General features: G+C 47.4%; 1 protein-coding gene across 2 annotated transcripts in view; it reads left to right on the top strand.

Moving 5' to 3' along the window:
• Positions 1 to 23,931, top strand: part of C7PHXorf58 (chromosome 7p CXorf58 homolog) — a 439,812-nt gene that overhangs the window by 206,819 nt on the left and 209,062 nt on the right. For both annotated transcript variants that reach the window (XM_069637280.1, XM_069637281.1), the window contains exon 5: positions 5,037 to 5,148. In XM_069637280.1, coding sequence (XP_069493381.1) covers positions 5,037 to 5,148 — 112 coding nt within the window. The remainder of the gene's footprint in view (positions 1 to 5,036; positions 5,149 to 23,931) is intronic.

Below are 23,931 nucleotides of genomic sequence, written 5' to 3' on the forward strand. Positions count from 1 at the left end.
GAGAGGACGCGATCTATTCGAAGAACAAGTTACTTACCCCTGGTAACGTTCTTTCAACTGGATGTTCCTCTGACATATTCCTTATCGCCCCTCCCAACCTACTTCGCAGTAGAACTTCCCTTGCAGTTGCAGTCTATGCTCTCTCAGGGGGAGGAACCGTCTAACAAAAGATAAATGCTTTACTCGTAAAAAGGGAACTGAGGCCAGCGGGCGCTGAGCATGCTACATATACCTACAGTGACGTCGACATTGAGACAGAGGCCTCCGAGGGACATTGAGTCAGCAGGCATCAACGCACAGCGGCCCCTGCTGAAAAGAAAATTCCGAAGTCACAATGCTGGATATTGGAAATGTCAAAGATGAGGAATACATGGGAGGAACATCCAGTTGAAAGAACGTTACCAGGGGTAAGTAACTTGTTCATCCTTCCATTTGGTTGTTACTTGTTATTGCAAAAATTAGGTGGCATGTCAGTTTTTTTACAAAACATCAAAATAAATGGTAAATAACTCCCTGCAGTGATGTAATTATCTGGATCTTTGGTGGCAACACATGACAATGGTGTGAGTACGGCAACCTTTTTCACAATACCTACTAATGTTTGACTATCTAGCCATTTGATGGCAATATCTGGCAAATGCCATGAATGCCTACCTAAATGGTGTGAAAGCTGGGTATATGGTAGCCTTAGCTGACAAAATAGCGAGTGCCTGGCAAATGTCCATGCAATGCCTATACCAAAAATACTGCATTTGCCTCTGCTTGTTTCGTAAGTGACACTGATCTGCAAGTGTCAAGCTACACCCCACGCTGCAGTTTTGTACCTGTAACTCGTAGCTGAAGATGTCCTGGTAGCTCGAGTCTGGTCTCGAGGAATTAAAGCATAGAAGTACCACCGAGATGGGTACTCAACCTAGATGGTTAGCGATTCTCCCAACGCCAGGTTCTAGGCTGCCCCCAGTAGAGAATTGAGGCGTCCGAACAGTGCTGTATTTGATATTGGGTGGCACAAAGTGACAGGAAGAATGTAATCCACAAAGAAGCAGATAATGGAAAGGAAAGAAATATGGAAACCAAACAGGAGAGTGAAAAGTGAGTAGATGCAAGGTGAAGAAATGGACAGGACCAGGGATGAGGAGAAAAAATAATACGGAACAGGAGGGGGAACACTGGAACAAGCAGGACCTTGTTCCGGCTGCGCCTCCTTTCAGAAAGGCAGCAGAGAGTAATCGCGATGCGCTGTTTTGAGAGGCGCAGGTGTATTTATTCACAAAGGTGAAAACGAGACTCCACCTCGAAGCCACGGTTGCTGTGGTGAGCCAGCAGTAGGAGTTGGGCCACTGGTCATGGTTTAAACAGAAAATGTTTATTAACTTAAATGGAAAACCTACCTTACCTGGCCCTATTGGTACAATGGTGTGCCATATCTACAACTGAAAAACATAAATCTAATCTTACTGGCCCTACCACTGTATACAAATTATAAGACCTAAAGTAAATTCCTGTTAGGCTTGGGATCTTTTAGCTGACCCCTTCCCGCTTAACAGTTCTTGAAAATAAATGTTCATAGAAATGAAACGTTCATCAGTTCTCAGTATTTGGCCATTGCCAACAGTTCCTGGTACGAATGTCATTCAGTTTGGTGAAAACACGATTCACTTCTCAAATCTTATTCAAATATTCAAAACATTGTTTTTCAATTCTATCCTCCACACTTAGCACTAAAGCAGAAAAAAGGCTACTTTACGCAATCCCTTCCAGATACTTGGGGTAGATCTTGGCAGCCCCTTTTCCAGGGTACTACACCTCCTCTCAGGTTTGTACTCCGTCTCTGTGTTTTAGTTAACTTCCTCTCATGGACTTCATGGCACACCTCATTAGCCATATCTTAGTTTGGTCACTTTTGACATTCACTGGGCCCTTTAGCCCCTCGGCTTACACCCGGTTAGGGTTCTTCGTATCGGGCCACTTCCTGCCATTCTCCGGCAGCAGCCTTCTCAATGGCTCACTGGTACCTCTTCCTGTGGCTTCTTCCAGCGAAGGCCATCTCCTTTGCTCATCAGTATTTCCTTTGGCCAGCTCTGGTGTCAGCCTTCGTGCAGCCTCACTGGTGTTTTCTCTGGTTTGCTCTGATGAAAACCTTCTTGTGGGCTCGCTATTATTTCTTTCTCATGTTTCCTCAGCTGGCATCCTTCTCCTGGGCTTGCCAGGGTCTCTTCGCTTTCCTCTGTCAGCGTCTCTCTGAAGGTGAGTGAAAATCCTTGTTTAATTGGCGCTTCTGTGTTCGCTCACTACGTATGCTCTGTGGTCCTGCCTCCAGGCAGCGTTGTTTGCGCACGGTAGCAGCAACGTATGCTCTGCGTGTTTATGCCCTTGCTGATTGACTCTGTCATCTTATCTCTTCTCTCTCCAGGTGAGAATCAAAGGGTCTTTATAGGGGTTTTTGTAATGAGACAATGTTCTGTTGGTGGGAAGACTTCACACTCTTTCCTTTACTCCCATTTACGCAAAGAAGTCTGGGTTTAATGGAGTTCTTAATAAACATTGGGAGTCCGTGTTCCCTAACAGGTGGAGTCACTCAGTGAGATCCTGCTTGCCCATATCCCTAGGGGAGGGTCTTGCCTAGAAGGCTCATCTCTTCTTCTTCTTCAAATTATCGACAGCGTGGGCGGACCCACGCAGGCGCTTCCCCCATCCAAAAGGATGATGTGCACCTACCCCACCAATCTTACACACAGCCCTCACATTCTCATAACTCCTCCCACCGCCCCGTCTGCCCCACAAAATCTATTGGCACACTGCTCCTCTCTCTGCCTCTCACCCCGACTCCTCCCAGCAAAGCCTTTCCACTCAGTTCAGCCACTCCCAGCGCAGACATCCAGAGGGCTCGTCTCTGTAGTCTCAATGGGGGTGGCTACCCCTTGGGGAGAAGGGACATCACATAGTCCATGGCAACAGCCACGCAGTGTAGATTGTGCACAGGAGAGCCCAGTAACTGGTCTCCTGCACCTCTGTGCAGAGACTTACATGTCGACTGTTCCGACAGTGCCCCGGCGAGGAGCAGCATGATGCAGCTGCCGTAACTGACTGCACAGGCGCCGCTAAGGGATAGACCTTCCAACAGTAAGAACTGGGAGCGTGCATAGTAAGAGTCTCTAGGATGTGTCAACCTCAATAAAGTAAAGGATTTTACTTTATCCTGTGGCAACTGTCTGCCATCTGCCTCATCAGTCTCTCACTGACATCCAGATTGTTGTTAAAGACAAGTGACGGTACTAGAATTTCCAGAATAGAATGGCTTGTAAAAAGCACCGAGAGGACTGAAATTGTGCCATCTGGGGACATTCGGTCACGCCACCGTTACTTATCCAAATCTGAATAATATTGATTATGTCATGTGATTCCTTTGCATTCAGACATATGGAAATGCAGGAAAACAAATTGTCATGACTGAAGCTATGTTTCTGTCACGGCTCGCTCCCTTCGCTCCCGTTCCCGCCACTTGGGGGCATGTTTTGGGGTTTCTTCCCTACTGGACATTTCCTCCGAACCTTATGCTACAGTGTCCTGATGAATTGGGAGCGCTAAAACCTTATTTCCCAAATTACTTCCCTTCCGGATCCATTCCAGGTTTTTGGCAGCCAGCATGCTACTGCTACTTTAATCAAATGACTATGCTTCCCAGAATGCCTGGCTCACTGCCTCACCTCCTCCCTTGCAGGACAAGGCTGGGTGGAGGATAGGCAACACCTGTGGCTGCAGGTGCAGCAGGCGACACGCCTGAGGGGTGTGCTCGTTAAGCCTCAGTTTGCTTCAGTCCAGCGCTGGTCATTGTTGCAGCGTTCCTGTCGTGACTGGTCCCTTGTTCCTGGTTCCTAGTTTTTGTGCCCAGTTTCTAGTTAGTGTTTCTTGTTCCTTGTCCTGGAATTCGTATTTGTATGCCTAATTGATTTCTGCCTTTTGGAAATCCCTTTCTCCCTTTCTCTGTCTGCAGGCAGCCTTTCTCTAAGCTTTCCTTTTGCTGTAGCCCAATTGCCTGTGTTCACTGTTTCCTAGAAATTGTCCTTTGCTACTGAAAGACTTGTTGCATTAATCTTTCCTTTAAAGATTTAGATTCCTGCCTTCTCACCTTGGATGGGTGGGAAAGTTTCCCTTTTGATATCGTTTTCACTGCTCCTGATCCTTGCCTTCTATTGGGATCCATGCCATGTTTTCCTTTACACTTTTACATTTATTTCCTATTTTATTATTAGGTGTGGGAAGCTGTTGTAACTAGCTCCTGTGTGATTATCTTTTGTTTTCCACACTGTACTATTCCTTCTTGCCTCTTGACTTGGGTTTAGGTATTTAGTCATCCTCACTCTTTGCCTTTACTGCCTTCTGGGTTCTTGTTTGATTTACAGGGTTGTGGGTTAGTACTGACTTTTGAGTGGTCTTTCCGGTCCTCGTGAATACGGACATCCAAGTGGTCTTTCCGGACTTAGTGAGTACTGGCATTCATGTGGTCATTCCGGTCCTTGTGAGTACTGTTTCCAAATTCTTTATTCAGTACCGTCTAGAGTGTCAGCTTACAGATTCTGTCCCTGCTTGCCCTCTACGTGGGCTTAGCGCTGTCATTATCTGTAATAGCATAGTGGGTAAGGAGTTTGCCGACTTTCCTTTCAGTCATAAGGAGGTTCTAAGTGCTTACCCTACATTCCTTTTCATATAGTGGTATACACGAGTCTTGGGTATTGAATGCACGTTGTTATATTCAGGGTTGTTTACTGTGTATTTTGTGCACATTTCCCCTGCCATATCCATCGCCTTCTTCCTTTCCTAACAGTTTCGTTTCCTGAACTGGGTGGTTGAGTGTTTTTGATGAATGTGTGCTGTAATTTAAAAACTTTAGTCATGCTTTCATAAGCTTCTAAAAGAAAATTTGAAGACATTTTTGAAACTCTTTTGCAGTTTACATGTGTGTTTTTGGTTGATTTTGATAAAACGACATGGCACAGTCCTGATGTAGAACGAATGACAATTACTTTTTTTTTCAGGTTTGCTGGTGAGGAGTTTCCACCCTTCATTGTGTTTAAGATTTTTCATCACTCAGGAGGGCGCGGGAACAAATACGTGAATGGAAAAACAGCAATACATTCATCAAGAGAGGTGACCTTTCTCTTTTTTTGGGGGGTGACAGTTTACATGACCATTCGTTTAGCTACAATGTACAAGATGAAAGTGCATCATTAATCAGAACAGAGAAAAGTAGAAACTTTACATACAATAATTGTTAAACAGCAATCTTTTGTTTATAACAAATGCCTTTATCAAAGTAAGAGCATCTCTGAAAATAATTATGAATTTGAGGTCAAGGTAAAAACCTGAATTAATAAATATTTCTTATTTTTAACGTAGCACTTAGTTATGAGTTGGAATAACTTTGGATTTTTACTTACTGGGGAATAGGCATTCACAAATGGCTGTATGTATAAGTATTGTGAAGTTAAAAATGGGAGGTTATTAGTTCTCTGAAAAATCTTTCAGTATGTCAGTGTGCTCGCAACAGGTGCCGAGACATCTACTTTAGTTAATTAAGTCTTGAGGCAATTCATCATAAATTGTAATGCAAACAAATACGCAGTCACATTTTTTTATGTGTAATTTAATTCCAGAGAAAACAGACAGTTTGTATTTTTTCTGCCAATGCATTTTGCACTTTTGTCCGTCATCAAGTATAATGTTTTATAATAAACCCATTAACATCAGTGAACTAGAAATGGTTGACAAACTACAGTTGAAAAAATAAATAAGAAAAAAGATTAAAGAAAACAATTGAAGAAAGAAATAATAAATGAATGCGACTTATAAGATATGTTGGTGTGGATTCGGGAGGCAGGCCAACATGGGGAAAGCCATGTGGGAGACCACAGGCCAGAGCCAGAGTTTTGGGCCAGGGATTAACAGACCTGTGAGGGTGAGTTGTGTATGCAAGCAGACTGGGTCCCCCCTCTGGCAATAACGGACAGGCTATACCGAAGAGTGCAAACTCCAAATGAATGCACCAAAATCTTTGTTCGGCCAGAAATCAGGAACAGATTTATTACTGGCAGAGAAGCAAACCTATTGCCAGCACAGTATGTTAGGCACACTGTTGCAGGCACAAGGTGGAGTATCGACGTCAGGCATTCGGGCTAAGCACACCCACATTCATGGGACCCAGGACCGTTTCTTATTTTCTTTTTTATTTTATTATTTATTCATTTAATTTTTTTTATTAGCTAGCTGGTTTAACAAAAGCAACCTTTTCACTGTATCAAAACATTAAAAGATGATATACAAAATATACCTTTTTTTTTACCCAGGAAGAATGTATTGCATAGTCTCAAACAAACTAGAAATTAATACATAGAATAGTTACATTTGGATTCCTAATATTTCAAATAGTACTATTAACACCCAATGTAGATCCAGCAATTTTGAAATACTGTTGCACACCATCAAGTCTTTTTTTTCTTTTGTATTTTGTATTTTTTGTATTTTATTTGCGATTTATATAGCTATTTTATATAGCGCCCTACATCAAGGAGCTGTACATATTCCGCTGGAGGTCACGTAACAATAAAAGTCAGACCATAAAATGGTGTCCCCCTCCATAGTACAAAAATCACTGTAGAAAACAAAGCAGCAAACCTTCACAATTCGAGTGTAAGGTGGTTAATCGTTTCAGTGCTGGAGGGAATTTTCCACAACCTGCATATTCTATGGTAATCTCGACCCCAAGCACTCCATGGTAGGGAGCAGATTGAATGTAAGTCTTATATAGATGTTCCAAACTTTGGCGCTGGAAAAAGGGTAATTTATCTAGGTAGGATCGAACTTTCCCTAAAAAAACAGCTATTCGAAGGGATTGTGTCCTCCGACGTATTCCTTATCTTTGATAATACGTTTCCAGCTTGCTGGCCTCGGAAATTTTTTCTGTAGAGGGCGCTGCGTGTCGACGTCCGCCGAGTCGATGTCCCTCGATGGCGACCGTATCCGCGCCGACGTCACCATGCCCATAAATAGCCACGCGCTGCGTCCATTGCTCAGTTCCGTTTTTCCGCGCTTCGTGGGGCCTCGGAACGTAGTTGCTCAGTTCAGTCAAGATAACTCTATATCTACTCGAATAATACCTACTCGTTCTCGATGGCATCTTCATTGGAACCGACGACGCTGCGATCCGGCTTCAAGAAATGTCGAGACTGCGGTAAAAATATTTCGATAACGGATCCACACAGGATCTGCTTGTGGTGCTTGGGATCCGCGCACCATTGTTCGGAGTGTGAGGACTGCATGTCCATCACGGCGAAAGCCTTGAAGGAGCGCAAGGGGAAGCTCGAGAGAGGTAAGTCAGTCAAAACCTCCTCGAAGGTTTCTTCGGCTGAGTCGAGGCATTCGTCTCCTCGCCGTCGAAAACATTCCCATTCTAGATCTCGAAGTAGCTCCCACCATTCGTCGAGATCAAGACACTCAAAAAAGAGACGTCGAAGATCCCCTTCCTCGTCGTCTTCTGTGTCCCCAGAAAGAGTCTCCTGTCCCACAAAACACAGCTCTCAAGCTGAGTGGGAGGAATTCAGAAAGAAAATGTTAAGCGTCTTCGAGAACGCGGCCTCGACCCCCTCGAAGACAGCTGAGGGTGATACCCCGGGTGAAAAACCCAAAAAATCAAAACGCCGCGAGTCGCAGCATCCGGCGAAACATTCCACCCGAGAGCGCCACGAGCCATCGGGTAAGAAGGCACCATCTTCGACGCCGTCGTCGAAGATTCCTTCGACGCATGGATCGATGCCATCAACGCCGTTGTCGAAGGGTTCCTCAACGCCGTTGTCGAAGGGTTCCTCGACGCATCGGTCGATCGACTCGACGCCATCTTCGACGCCGATGAAAGAGAAGACCCAGGCTACTCAACAGCCAACGGTGATTCCAAGGGCCTCCGGCACGACGCAGAGACCGTCGTCGATGTCCTCGAGTAGGATCCCGATCCTCTCGAGTTCTTCGAGACCCCTTCCAGTTTTTTCGACGCCGTTTTCGGCGCCTTCGAAGCCTGTCACATCGGCGTCATCAACGTTTTCTCGCCCAATAATGACGAGTTTGGCTCCTTCTGCCTTACAGATGGGTTTTATACCATTTCAGAGGTCAGAGTACCATGGACTATCTTCAAATTATGAAGAGGGGGAAGATTCTGACCATAAAACATTTGGGTTACAGAGGACCACACTGCCTATTTCAGAGGATTTCATCTCTGAGGAAAGAAGGCTGAAGGACCTACAAGAGTCACTACATGAGGCAAGTGGGCTGGACAATTCCCCAGAAGTGGAATTTGTTAAACCAGACCCAGGGGAACATGCCGAAACACCCTATAGAACCCTTATGGCAAGAATTATTGAATTTATGGGTTGGTCTGCGCCTTCCCCTGTTTTTCAACAGGATGACCTAACAGACATATTAGACAAAGTTCCACAGGAGGACCCTGTGGTCCCCTTCCATGCAGCCTTACAAAGGAAAATTACATCTAATTGGGAAACTCCTGAAGTTATCCCTGCGGTCAATAAAAGATTGTCAGCCAAGTATAGGGTAGCGGCTGCTGTCCCTGAATACTTATCAAAACACCCGACTCCAGAGAGCCTGGTGGTTCAAGCGGAAACTTCACCTAGCAGTAGGACCGCTTACCCTACTGTCCCACAGGATAGAGATGTCAAGAGGTACGATTCTATGGCGAAGAAAGTCTTCTCTGCTTGTAGTATGGCGTTGAAGTCCATCAACGCCACCTGTACTCTCGCCAGGTTCAGTCACACACTATGGGAGTTTGCTTCATCAGCGGCTGACTGCATACCCGAAGGAGAGGAAAAGGAAGCCTTCCTTAACATTATTAAAGATGGCAAAGATGCCATGTGCGAATCACTTCAAACTGGCATCGATTCCGCTGACAGTATCAGCAGGGCCATGGCAGCAAGTACAACAATGCGTGGTTGCAAAAGTCTGGCTTAGCTCCAGATGTACAGGCCAGACTTTTGAACATGCCCTTTGACGGCTCTTCACTATTCGGAAAAAAGGCTGATGACCGTCTGGAAAAGTTAGACTTCTAAAGCAGCAGCAAAATCTTTAGGAGCTGCTATCCGCCAAACTCCTTTTCGCCCCTCAGGAACCTCTGGGAGAGGAAAGTCCTTTCGCTATTATTCCGCATTCGGGAAAGGCAGAGGACAGCCGGCTCAAAGAGGCCAAAGGAGATCCACCTGAGGTGGACGGGTCAAAAGTACTAAAACCGCAGCAGCAGCAGGTGCCTCTTTACCCTCGGCATCTGCATCAGCCGCCCCCAAACCACTCTGAGGCCTTTCCACACAATACACCTGCAGGGGGCAGGTTAACTCACCATCTGACGGAATGGCAGGCTATAACGTCAGATGCTTGGGCATTGGAGACAGTTGCCCAGGGTTACTGCCTACCCTTTCTACACATCCCTCAGTCATCCACCGGGGAACAGCTCTCTAAAAGTTCCAGATTCGCTCCTCTTGCAGGAAATTATAGACCTGCTAGAGAAAGGTGCCATAGAACCGGTACCTGTAGCGGACAGGAACAAGGGCTGGTACTCCCCGCCCCCCCCCCCCTACTTTCTCATACCAAAGAACGACGGAGGACTGAGACCCATCCTGGACTTACGAGAATTGAACAAGTTCCTCAGGAAGGACAAGTTCAAGATGGTAACTCTCTCTCAGATCCTTCAGGCCCTCCAGTCACAGGACTGGCTGGTATCTCTGGAACTTCAGGATGCTTATTTCCATGTGCCAATCCATCTAAAACACAGGAAATACCTGAGGTTCGCAATTGGTGACTCTCATTATCAATTTCAAGTTCTGACATTTGGGCTGACCTCCGCCCGAGGGTCTTCACCAAGCTGATGTCGGTAGTGGCGGCGAGTCTAAGGAAGGAAGGGATCCACGTCTATCCCTACCTGGACGATTGGCTGATCAGGGCTGTATCTTCGGAACAGGCCCAGGCCCAACTAGATTATGTCTGCCACTTCCTCCACAAACTGGGCTTCTCCCTCAATTTAAAGAAGTCACAGATGATACCATCACAGAGACTCCAGTTCATTGGAGCGGTCCTGGACACTTCCCTGGGAAAAGCCTCGCCACCAGAGGTGAGGGCTCAAGATATTCTACAGATGGTCACCAAGTTTCAAAATGCCCAACGTCTCCCAGCCTTCGACTTTTTGAGGTTGCTAGGCCTCATGGCATCCTGCATCTTCCTTGTGCCAGAGGCTCGCCTGAGAATGAGATCTCTTCAGTGGGCACTGAGAAGTCAGTGGTCACAATTCTCAGGGAGAATGACAGATCTCCTCTGGATTCCGGACAAGGTAGCCCGCGACCTTCAATGGTGGGCCTATCCAGAGAACATCTTGAAAGGAGAACTGTTTTGGCAACCATGGCCGGAGATAACAGTAGTCACAGACGCCTCACTCACGGGAGCCCATGCCAACGACTTGACCATCAGAGGTCGTTGGTCTCCATCGGAGTCCAGACTACACATCAACCTATTGGAGCTGAGAGCGATCAGACTAGCGCTGAAAGCTTTCCTGCCATCAGTACAGGGGAGAAATGTCCTGATGATGATGGACAACACGGTGGCCATGCACTACCTCAACAAAAGAGGAGGCGTAGGATCACTGCCACTGTGCAGAGAGGCGATGCAGCTCTGGTTTTGGGCAATCCAAGAAGGAATCTCTCTATCGGCAGTCCACCTAGCCGGAGAGAAGAACTTGACAGCAGACGCTCTGAGCAGGCAGAGCACAGTCTCCCACGAGTGGGAGCTAGCTCAGGAAGTCCTTCAAGAGATCTTCGCCCTTTGGGGAACCCCTCAGGTGGATCTGTTCACCACAAGCACCAACAGGAAGTGCGATCTGTTCTGTTCAAGGGAATTTCCCCCGAGAGGAGCTCTAGGAGACGCGTTCGTAGTGGACTGGGAGTTTACACTCCTTTACGCGTTCCCACCAGTCCCTGTTATTCCTCAAATGATCAGGAGTTTGAGAAGATTCCGGAAAACCATGAGCCTAATTGCCCCGGATTGGGCCAGGAGAACGTGGTACCCGGACCTTCTAGATATGTCCATCTGCCCTCCAATCCGTCTTCCACTCAAAGAGAATCTTCTCTCGCAGAAGGGAGGTCAGGTTCTCCATCCAGACTCCAGAACCCTCAACCTTCACGTTTGGCTTCTGAAAGGGTGAGGTTACAAGGATTGGGATCTCCCTGATGACGTCATGGAGGTGTTGCTTTCGGCCAGAAGGCCAGCAACAAAGTCTTTATACCGCTGCCGTTGGAACAAATTTTGCAGCTGGTGTAGGGAAGAGAATATCGACCCTTTTTCATGTGGTACACCAACAGTGTTATCGTTTCTACTCTATTTGGCAAACTCAGGCCTTCAAGTTGGCACTGTAAAAGGCTATCTCGCAGCGCTTTCTATCTTCAAGCGCACTGCGGAGGAACCATCGTATTTCAAACTTCCTATAGTGGTACAATTTCTCAAGGGATTAACTAATGTTTATCCCCCAAAACCATTCCAGGTTCCCTTATGGGACTTAAATTTAGTCTTAAACTTCCTAATGGGCACTCCATTCGAACCACTTCACTCTTGTTTGCTGAGATTTCTCACGCTTAAAACTGTCCTATTGGAAGCACTAACATCTGCTAGGAGGGTGAGTGAGCTACAAGCTCTCTCTTGTAAACCCCCACATACAATTTTCCACAAGGACAAAGTTGTCCTACAGGTGAAGCCTAATTTCCTCCCAAAGGTGGTTTCTGAATTTCATATTACTCAGAAAATTGCCTTACCTTCGTTCTACCCTCCTCCCCATCCGGGGAAAGAGGAGGAAAGGCTACATAGGCTGGACCCAAGGCGAGCTCTCAGCTTTTATATCAGCAGAATGGCTAGGATCAGGCAAGCAGACCAACTGTTTGTAGGATACTCAGGTCACAAGTTGGGACTACTCCTAACAAAACAAACCATCTCCAGGTGGATTATTTTGGCCATTCTGGAATGTTACAAACTGGCAGGGAAAGAGCCACCCCAAAAGCTCAGGGCTCATTCAACCAGGGGTATCGCAGCCTCTTCGGCTCTCCAAAGAGGGGTACCGGTCTGAGACATATGTGCGGCGGCCACATGGTCGTCCGCACATACATTCACAAAATTTTACAATCTGGATTCCTCCACTACTCAAGAGACCAGATTTGGCAAGGCCGTATTACATTCGGTCCATCCCTAAAGGGATACATAACATTCTCACTTCCACCTCCAATTACATGCCACTGCTATGGGAGTCTATCAAAGATGAACTAGTTACTCTTACCTTGTAACGTTCTTTCGATGGGATGTTCCTCCGACGTATTCCTTATCTTAGATAGATAGAAATCCTTCAGCTTTGCTGGCCTCGGAAAATTTTTTCGCCAGAGGGCGCTGCGCGTCGATGATCGCCGAGTCGATGACCCTCGACGGCCTCCGTGCCGACGTCGACGTCATCCTGCCTATAAAGGCCGCGCGCAGCGTCCGTTGCTCAGTTCCGTTTTGTAGTCCCCAGTAATGTTTTTGGATTAGACTAATCACCTTGAAGGAGCATAGGCTGCAAACCCACAGGAAGTCATACTGCGGGGATGGATGGGAGGGTCGATAAGGAATACGTCGGAGGAACATCCCATCGAAAGAACGTTACAAGGTAAGAGTAACTAGTTCTTCGAAGGGATTGTGTCCTCCGACGTATTCCTTATCTTAGATAGACTCCCATAGCAGTGGTATTGTGACTGGAGGCGGGAGTAATAAAAGTTATGTTACCCTTCCAGAATGGACAGAGTGTAACACAGCCTTGCCGAATCTAGTTTCTTGACTAGAGGAGGAATCCAGGCTATAGAATTTGGTAAATGTATGTGTGGACGACCATGTGGCAGCCGCACATATATCTCGAATTGGCACCCCTCTTTGAAGGGCTGAGGATGTTGCGATACCCCTGGTAGAATGAGCCCTTAGATTTTGAGGAGGCTCCTTTCCTGCCAATTTGTAGCACTCCAGAATGGCTAAAATAATCCATCTGGAGATGGTTTGTTTTGTTATTGGAAGGCCCAACTTATGTCCTGCATAACCTACAAAGAGTTGGTCTGCTTGTCTGATCTTAGCCAATCTGCTGATATAGAAGCTCAAGGCTCGCTTAGGGTCCAGCCTGTGCAGTCTCTCTTCCTCCTTCCCCGGATGAGGAGGAGGGTAGAAAGAAGGTAATATAATCTTCTGAGTGATGTGAAACTCCGAGACTACCTTCGGGAGGAAGTTAGGCTTCACCTGAAGAACAACTTTGTCCTTGTAAAAGATTGTATGTGGAGGTTTACACGATAAGGCTTGCAACTCGCTAACCCTTCTAGCAGATGTCAATGCTATTAGCAAAACAGTTTTGAGGGTGAGAAGCTTCAATGAACAAGAGTGTAGTGGTTCAAAAGGGGCACCCTTTAGGAAGTTTAAAATTAGGTTTAAATCCCATAAGGGAACTTGAAAAGGTTTCGGGGGATAAACATTAGTTAATCCTTTTAGGTATTGTATTACCAATGGAATTTTGAAGTATGAAGGCTCCTCTGCAGTGCGCTTAAAGATTGATAGCGCTGCGAGATAGCCCTTAATTGTGCCAACCTGTAGGCCTGAATTAGCCAGGTAAAGTAAGAATGACAACACCATAGGTGTACCACAAGAAAAGGGTTCAATATTCTTTTCTCTGCACCAGCTGCAAAATTTGTTCCAACGGCAGCGGTATAGAGTTTTAGTTGCCGGCCTTCTGGCCGAAAGCAACACCTCCATAACATCATCCGGAAGGTCCCAATCCTTGTACCTCAACCTTTCAGACACCAAGCGTGAAGGTTGAGGGTCTTGATGGCTGGATGGAGAACCTGACCTTCCTTCTGCGAGAGAAGATCCTCTCTGTATGGCAGTCGAATTGGAGGGCAGATGGACATGTCTAGAAGGTCCGGGTACCACGTTCTCCTGGCCCAATCCGGGGCAATTAGGATCATGGTCTTCCGAAACCTTCTCAACCTCCTGATCATTTGAGGAATGACAGGGACCGGAGGGAACGCGTACAGAAGTGGGAACTCCCAGTCCACTACGAACGCATCTCCTAGAGCTCCTCTCGGGGGAAATTCCCTTGAGCAAAATCTGTCGCACTTCCTGTTGATACTGGTGGCGAACAGATCCACTTGAGGGGTTCCCCAAAGGGCGAAGATCTCTTGAAGGACTTCCTGAGCTATCTCCCACTCGTGAGAGACTGTGCTCTGCCTGCTCAGAGCGTCCGCTGTCAAGTTCTTCTCTCCGGCTAGGTGAATTGCCGATAGAGAGATTCCTTCCTGAATTGCCCAAAACCAGAGCTGCATCGCCTCTCTGCACAGTGGTAGTGAGCCTACGCCTCCTCTTTTGTTGAGGTAGTGCATGGCCACTGTATTGTCCGTCATTATTAGGACGTTTCTTCCCCGTACAGACGGCAGAAAAGCCTTCAGCGCTAGTCTGATGGCTCTCAGCTCCAACAGGTTGATATGTAGTCTGGACTCCGATGGAGACCAACGACCGCTGATGGTCAAGTCGTTGGCGTGAGCTCCCCACCCCGTGAGTGAGGCATCCGTGACTACTGTTATCTCCGGCCATGGTTGCCAAAACATTTCTCCTTTCAGGATGTTCTCCCGACAGGCCCACCACTGAAGGTCTCGGGCTACTTTGACCGGGATCCGAAGGAGATCTGTCATCCTTCCTGAGAACTGTGACCACTGAGTTCTCAGTGCCCACTGGAGGGATCTCATTCTCAGGCGAGCCTCCGGCACGAGGAATATGCAGGATGCCATGAGGCCTAGCAACCTCAGAAAGTCGTAGGCTGGGAGATATTGGGCATTCTGAAATCTGATGACCATCTGCAGAATATCTCGAGCCCTCACCTCTGGTGGCAAGGCTTTTCCCAGGGAAGTGTCCAGGACTGCTCCAATGAATTGGAGTCTCTGTGATGGTATCATCTGTGACTTCTTTAAATTGAGGGAGAAGCCCAGCTTGTGAAGGAAGTGGCAAACATAATCTAGTTGTCTCTGAGCCTGTTCCGAAGATACAGCTCTGATCAACCAATCGTCTAGGTAAGGGTAGACATGAATCCCTTCCCTCCTTAGACTTGCAGCCACAACCGACATTAGCTTGGTAAAGACCCTCGGGGCGGAGGTTAGCCCAAATGGCAGAACTCGAAATTGATAATGAGAGCTGCCAATTGCGAACCTCAGGTATCTCCTGTGCCTGGGATGGATCGGCACATGGAAATAAGCGTCCTGGAGGTCTAGAGATACCAACCAGTCCTGAAGCTGGAGGGCCTGAAGGATCTGAGAGAGAGTCACCATCTTGAACTTGTCCTTTCGGAGGAATTTGTTCAATTCCCGTAAGTCTAAGATGGGTCTCAGTCCTCCGTCCTTCTTCGGTATTATGAAGTAGGGGGAGTACCAACCCTTGTTCCTTTCCGCTACAGGTACCAGTTCTATGGCACCTTTCTCTAGCAGGTCTAAAACCTCCTGCAAGAGGAGCGGATCTGGAAGCTTCAAAGGGTTGTTCCCCGGTGGATGACTCTGAGGGATATGTAGGAAGGGCAGGCAGTAACCTTGGGCTACTGTCTCCAGAGCCCAAGCATCTGACGTAATAGCCTGCCATTCCGTCAGATGGTGAGTTAACCTGCCCCCTACTGGTGTTCTGTGAGGGGAGACCTCAGAGTGGTTTTGAAGCGGCTGATGCAGTTGCCGAAGGTAAAGTGGCTCCTGCTCCTGCGGGTGCGGCTTTCTTTCCCCTACCCCGTCCACCACGGGTAAATCTTCCTTGGCCTCTTTGAGCCGGTCGTCCCCTGCCCCTTCCATATGAGGAATAGTAACGAAAGGACCGTCCTCTCCACGATGATCCCGAAGGACGAAAGGTATTCTGACGGATAGCAGCTCCCAATGACTTGGCTGCTGCCTTGGACGTTTGCAGTTTCTCCAAACTGTCATCCGCCTTCTTTCCAAAGAGGGTAGAACCGTCAAAGGGCATATTCAAAAGCCTGGTCTGCACGTCAGAGGCAAAACCAGACTTCCTCAACCACGCATGCCTGCGGATTGTGGTACTTGCCGCCATGGCCCTGCTGATACTGTCAGCAGAATCTAGGCCAGTTTGTAGGGTCTCGCACATCGCATCTTTACCATCCCTGATGATGTTTAAAAATGCGTCCCTTTCCTCTCCTTCTTGGAGGCAGTCAGCCGCTGATGAAGCGCACTCCCAAAGGGTGTGGCTGAACCTAGCGAGCGTACAGGTCGCGTTAATAGACTTTAACGCCATGCTACAGGCAGAAAAAACCTTCTTAGCCATGGCATCATATTTTTTGTCATCCCTATCCTGCGGAGCAGTGGGGTATGCAGATGTGCTGCCTGATGAGGTTGCAGCCTGTACAACCAAGCTCTCAGGAGTAGGGTGTTTTGACAAATATTCAGGGTCAGAACTAGCCACTCTGTATTTTGTTGACAGTTTTTTATTTACTGCCGGGATAATTTCTGGCGTTTCCCAGTTTGTCAAAATCCTTCTCTGTAGAGCAGAGTGAAATGGAACCACAGGATCCTCCTGTGGGCCCTTGTCCAGTATGTCAGTGAGGTCATCCTGCTGAAAGGCAGGAGAAGGTGCAGACCAACCCATAAATTCTATGATTCTAGACATCAGAGCTCTATATGGAGTCTCCGCATGTTCTCCTGGGTCTGGTTTGATAAATTCTGCTTCAGGAGAAGTGTCCAAGCCACTAGCTTCCTGAAGTGCATCCTGAAGATTTTTTAATCTTCCTTCCTCAGAGGCGAAAGTCTCTGGCTCTGGTGATGTGGTCCTCTGTAAATCAATATCTTGGTCTGAATCCTCCCTTTCCTCAAAAATCGAGGTTAAAGGGGGATACATTGGTTTTTGGAATGGTATAAACCCCATTTCCAATGCAGAAGGAGCCATCATCACAGGCCTTGAAAACGTCGATGTCGTCGACACCGACGTGAAAGTACTCGAAGGCGCCGTGAAAAGCGTCGAGAAATGTGTACTAGGCCTCGAAGAACTCGAAAGGATCGGAGTCTTGCTCGAGAACGACGTCGACGTTCTCGGCGTCGAGTCGGAGGTCTTTTGTCTAACCGTTGGCTGTGGAGTAGCCGTGGTTCTTTCCTTCACCGGCGTCGATATCGGCGTCGACGTCGGCGTCGACTCGATCGACTGATGCGCCGATGAATCCTTCGACAACGGCGTCGATGGCGCCGACCTCTGTTTCGAAGGAGTTTTCGACGATGGCGTCGATGATGCTTTATCTCCCGATGGCTCGAGGCGCTTTCGGGTTGACTTTTCCGCCGGGTACTGCGACTCGCGGCGTTTAGATTTTTTGGGTTTTTTACCCGGGGTATCACCCTCAGCTGTCTTCGAGGGGGACGAGGCCGCTTTCTCGAAGACGCTTAGCATCTTTTTCCTGAATTCCTCCCACTCAGCTTGCGAGCTGCGTTTTGTGGGGCAATGAACTCTCTCAGGAGAACTCGACGAAGATGACGAAGGGGATCTCCTACGTCTCTTCTTCGAGTGTCTCGATGTCGACGAGTGGTGGGAGCCACTTCGTGATCTAGATCGAGAGTGTTTTTTATGGTGAGGAGACGAACGTCTCGACTCTACCGAAGAAGCTTTCGAGGAAGTTAAAGTTGACCTACCTCTCTCGAGCTTCCCCCTACGCTCCTTCAAGGCTTTCGCCGTCATGGAAAGGCATTCCTCACACTCCGAACTCTGGTGCGTGATTCCCAGACACCACAAACAGACCCTGTGAGGGTCCGTCAACGACATTTTCTTCCCGCAGTCTCGGCACTTTTTGAAACCGGACCGAGGGGTCGTCGGGTCGGAGGAGGATGCCATCGATATCGAGGTAAATAGTAGTTATTATATACGTTATCTTGACGAGAACTGAGCAACGGTGTTCCGAGGCACAACGAAGCGCGGAAAAACGGAACTGAGCAACGGACGCTGCGCGCGGCCTTTATAGGCAGGATGACGTCGACGTCGGCACGGAGGCCGTCGAGGGTCATCGACTCGGCGATCATCGACGCGCAGCGCCCTCTGGCGAAAAAATTTTCCGAGGCCAGCAAAGCTGAAGGATTTCTATCTATCTAAGATAAGGAATACGTCGGAGGACACAATCCCTTCGAAGAGGAATACGTTGGAGGACACAATCCCTTCGAAGAACAAGTTACTTCTTACCTTGTAACATTCTTTCGACGGGATGTTCCTCCGACGTATTCCTTATTGCCCCTCCCATCCATCCCCGCAGTGATACTTCCCTTGTGGTTGCAGCTTACGCTCCTTCAAGGTCAACAACCAATTCAGACATGACTTTTCTTATGCTACAAAACGGAACTGAGCAACGGATGCAGCGCGTGGCTATTTATGGGCATGGGGACGTCGGCGCCGATACGGTGGCCGTCGAGGGACATCGACTCGGCGGACGTCGACGCGCAGCGCCCTCTACAGAAAAAGTTTCCGAGGCCAGCAAGCTGGAAACGTATTATCAAAGATAAGGAATACTTCGGAGGAACATCCCGTCGAAAGAACGTTACAAGGTAAGAAGTAACTTGTTCTACTCCTTTATATAATGAGTAAGTGCTCAGTTTATCCATGGTCTTACACCAGCCATAGTCGATTAATTTATTTTTGACTAGAATAGGATTTCGATGAGAACAGAATCATCTAGGCCGATCAGTGTTAAAAATGGCCTTATAGTAGTTGCAAACCGGGTCAAAGAAGGAAGAGCATTCTCTTCTAACAGGGAATGAAATGCTATGAGCATGGATTTAGGAGGAAGGGCTAAGATATTAGAAAACAAAAACATTTCTGCCCACATTAGCAAGATGTTAGTGCAAATTTGTGTTGAATGACACAGTTGGGTACAGATAAAGGGAGCCCCAAACAATGCTTCAATATTGTTCCCTCCAGAGAATTCAGAAAAACACCAATATCGGTTAGAAGGATTCCAAACCATAGGATAGAATTGGAACCACCTTGGCAAGATAGAATTTGCCGAAAGATATTAAAGTAAATGAGCACAGGCTCTGTTGTAGTCTCTTCAATTGGGCAATCAGAAGGAGAGGCTTGGTTCTTGGGTGTTCCTGGGTAGCTCTAATAGAAACCTTGTAAGTTGCATTGAAACCCAAGTATCTAATGGAAGTACCCAATTCCAGGAAGGCATTACCGGATGCCCAACACATAACCTCTGGCTTTCACTTTCTAGAAAAAAATAACAATCTTTGATTTACCTCTATTGGTTAAAAAATTGTCTTCTGCATAGAAGAAAAAAGCGGTTAATTTCCATGCAAAAACAATGTGGGTCAAATCAGAAGGTCATCAGCAAATGCCAATCAATTCAGCCTCAAAGAGCGAAGCTAAGCAGGGAATGAGTTAACACTGTCATATTGAGTTTAAATCGGGCAGCTACATATAAAAAAGGGGGTCGAAGACACATCCCTGTCTTAGCCCCACAGCAGTCTCAATGGCGATAGATAAATGGACTTCTTTGGAAATCCTGATTTTAACCAAGGTATTATGGTGTAACATCATAATCAGTTTAACTAGGGCGGGAGGGATCCCTTGATTCAGGAGTTTGCACCATAATATTTGCCTGAGGAAAGCAGTAGATAAATCAAGTGAAGCCATATTGACGTCCCAATAGAGCCGCCAGATACTGCAGCCCTAATGGGAGCCAAAATAGTGCCATTCAATAAGGTGCCTACCCATTTTCGAAAAACCTTCTTGATTGTGCGAAAAAATGTTTAATCTACCCAGAATTCCAATTCTGTAAGAATCAAGGACGCAAAGATCTTACTAGTTGTGTCAAGTAGGGCAATTGGTCTATAGTTGATTGGATTGCACCGCTCACCCTTTTTTTATATTGAATTGAATGTATTTCTAAAGAGCCAATACAGAGGCCTAAAGGCTTAAGGGTGCTAACAATATACAAAATCAAACAAACATAAAATCAAATTCAAAGACATGGTAGTACATCATAAAAACCAACAGTCAATGTGGGGCACAGGTCTCAAACGGAAAATACAAAGTCAAGAAAAACAAATTGGAGCAAAACAAAAACAGTTATCATCCAAACTACAAAAATGATATACTATGCAAAACTAAAACATCTCATCTAAAACAATTCCCACGTTGGAAACAGAAGGACAAGTCCTCAAGGACTTAGCGCTCAGAAACAATGGGAGGTTACTCTGACCGCAGCCTACGACAATACAGTCAGAATTATTCTCTATGGACCAGCTTTTAATGTTTTCCTTTGCAAGAATCTAATATCCTTCATTCTGATACAACCTGGCCCCGCTCTTGCTTGCAGCCAGAACAGCACCTTGTTTGGTAGGGCCTCTCTGGATTTCCATCGCTCAGGTTTGCCTATGTTAGGTAACATGAAATTCCTATGATCCATAATGCATCCTCTCGAGTTGGGAGTCCTGAATCTCAGGCAACCTCGACTTCCAATCCAAGTGTGGATGTCATTCCCTACAGCAGTAGTCGTAGCATTCCCAATAGGATTCAAAGGGCCTGATCACGACCTCGGCGGTATCCCTTAAATCCGGCGGTAACGCTATTACCGCCGGATTTAAGGGTCCGCCGAATCAGGGCTTCAGCGGATTTCGCCCCAGCTCTTGGCTGGGGGGAAATCCGCCCAAAAGTCGTGCTATTACCGCCGGCAGGAAATCTGCCGGCGATAAGAGCGCAAATTTTCCCCATTGAGCCCAATGGGGAATGGGGCATTCCCGAATGGGCTCAATGAGGAATGGGGACTTCCAAGTCCGCCCAACTCGTGATCCCGCGCTATTAGCGCCGGGGGCTATGGCGGTCGCGCTAATTGCCCCCGCGCTAATAGCGTTAGCGTTACTGCCGAGGTCGTGATCAGGCCCAAAGTATTGCCGGTCCTTTTTGACATTGCTTTCACTGTGCACAAAGATGTTGATGTAGGAACTACAATCACAGCAAAGGTTTGAAGAACATAAGCATCACTACCAACCCTAAAGGGGTTGGCAAGATTAACCAGATTAGTTTGACAAGCAATATCCAGTGTGAGTCTGTATCTGGCTAATATTAAAATCAGTTTGACACTGGCTATCCACCCTAACAAGGGGTGTCTGCGTTGCAGCGTTATTAAAAGATTCTACCCAGAGACAAAAATCCATACTATTTTGACATTGATTAAGATCGTCAATAATCCTCTCCTTTATACATTGCCAACTCCCCATGTGACTATTTCCATTAACCAATTTGTTAATCATCTGAGGGATCTGTGAAAGGACTTTCACAATTACATTTTCCATACTCTTCATTAGGGAATGTAAGGCATTTGACACAGCTAATTGTATAGGGGAGTAATAACCAGATTGCCTTTTTATCAATATATCATTAGGTAAACTCATATCATCCTTCTGACAAATAATTTCTCCATTGTCCGATTTGTCTAAGCCGTTGACATAGCGAGACAAGATCTATTCTCTTTGGATTTTTCTTCTTTTTCTTCATTAAGATGCTGCCTTCTTATGGAACTCCTCGCCAACACCACTGCCAGCAAATTATTATTCGATGCTGCACGCCCAAACGGGGTGCCGGGTTCCAATAGTCTGTTCCACAAACCCGGGTTAGCTGCATCAGCAGCATTGCATTGGAAGATGGGCTCTGCTAGTTTTTGTATTCCCTTTAGTAGTGTATGCTCTGGAAGCAGGCATAATGGAAAAAACCCAAACCAGTCTCTGAAAAATAGACATGCTATCAAGGCTAGGAACCTACTATGTCCCTATGCCCTAAAACTCACCCAAAGAGTAGTGTACACCAGCCTACAGATAATTGCAGAATGTAAAGCTTGAGCCTGCTACCTTAGTGTTCGGGCGGCTGAGCTGAGCTCATCGCACCCAATTCCATGCAGCTAATTTATAAAATCATCCATTCCAACACCTCATGAAAAAACAAATGGAACACAAAAGGAGCAGTAAGATTAATGGGACACATCCCGGTCAGACTTGACTCAGCCACTCCCAACACTGCCAAGCCAGCACCGGCATCAAGGCCACCTCCCCACTCGCAAGCTCCCGTGGCTGCCACGGATCCCATGGAGTAGATGGCTGGCATGCACAGGCCGGCAGAGTGCAGAAGCAGACGCCGGTATCGATAGGCAGGGCCGGGAGTCTGAGCTGAGCAGTTACACATCAAACGCCAGCAGCAAACTGCGGCACCTGCAGCAATAGAGGAAAGGACTCTTCTACACTCCGATCAACCCATCAAGCCACACCGGAAAGGCGGCCGCTTCCAACAAGTTTCTTGCAGAGTCCACTGTACACACTGTATGGTCACACTTGCAGATAATTGGAATTATGTAGGACTGACTCTTAGAAGTAGGTATGGAACCTGTGCTGAACCAGCTGTATTGGGTGGTGAGGAGGAGAGGGCTGGGTGGTGTCTAGCTTGTCAGGTGGTGCAATGGGCAACGTGATGGCCTATGTGTTGAGGAGAACAGACTCCTTGAAGAGGACCACTTCTCACACCACTTTCCACGCTTGGGTCTGTGGGGCACCCTTGGATGCAAAGTGGGGCGAAGGGTTGGAGAGTGTAAAGCAGAGTGGGGAGGCTGCTGGGAAGGAAGCGAGAGGGCATGAGAGAGACCGGGAAGAAAGAATGGACAGCTGGGGGAACAGTGAGAGAAAGTGGGGAGTTGAGAGTAACATTTAGCCTGTGGGGAGGTACTGGTAGAGGGGGGAGAAGGGGCTGGTAGAGAGGGTGAGGGATGAGAGCAGGGGGAAAGAGAGGGAAGGAAATAAAGAGGGAAAGCGACGGACGGAGAAAGAGAGGGACAAAGGGAAAGGGAAAAAGTTTGTGAGAAAGAAAGGGAGAGCAGAGAGAAAGAGGAAGAGAAACAGACCGAGGGGAAGAGGGAGAGAAAGAAAGAAAGGACAAGAAAAAGAAAGCAAGAGAGGGACAGACCATTGGAAAATTGAGCAGGTTGGGGGAGAAAGAGGAACACGAGGAGGGAAAGGGGAAGAAGGTGAAGGGCAGATAGGGAAAAAGGGTACCTGCTAAAGGTCCTCAGCTTCTCTACTCCCACCCACACATTCAGCACACCACTGCAGGCAGCCCAGTAAGAGCCCCCCAGGTCTTCTCTCCACACGGTTATAAGGCTGTCCCTCCCCCTCCAGAGCCCGCCTACACCCACCCCCGTGATCATGATGAACACAACAGGTGGAACTGGTTTCTAGCTGTTCCAAGGGCCCATGGAGGCTTGGTGACGGGAATGGTGAGGGAAATCCTAAAGTGTAGGCCAGGTAGGCAAACATAGGCAGGGATAGGTCCTCTCTCCACAGCTGTTGCATCCCCGCACTCCCACCATCCAGAGCATGCCCACCCCCATGATGAACACAGTTGTTGGGGTTGAAGGAAGCTTGGTGACAGGAAGGGAGACGGAAATCACAGAGAGTAGGACAAGTGGGCAAACATAGGCAGGGACAACAGATGCTTTTACTGAGGAGGGGAGGATGTTCTGAAGGGGTGCGAGGAACCGGAGGGCGTCCTCACTTCTTTTTTTACCAGATTCTCCTCTCAGGTGTTATGGGTAAGGCCATCGCTCTAGGATCCCGACCCTGGGGGTGGACAAGTGAGGTAGGATCACCTAGGTGGAGGGAACTTGGGGAGATGATGTCCTTGGGTGAAACACAGTATCCCCTTTCCCTTTTCACAATGAGCCCTCTATCCCTAGAGACTTTGTGGGATATTGTCAACCCTTTCCCTTTTCCACCTTCCAAACTGTCTCCCAGAAACAACTCCTTAGTACTGGGACAAGGATGGGACCAACTAGGAGGACACACC

This window comes from Ambystoma mexicanum, chromosome 7p (assembly GCF_040938575.1).
Source record: "Ambystoma mexicanum isolate Mex_15411 chromosome 7p, UKY_AmexF1_1, whole genome shotgun sequence".
Lineage (NCBI taxonomy): Eukaryota > Metazoa > Chordata > Amphibia > Caudata > Ambystomatidae > Ambystoma > Ambystoma mexicanum.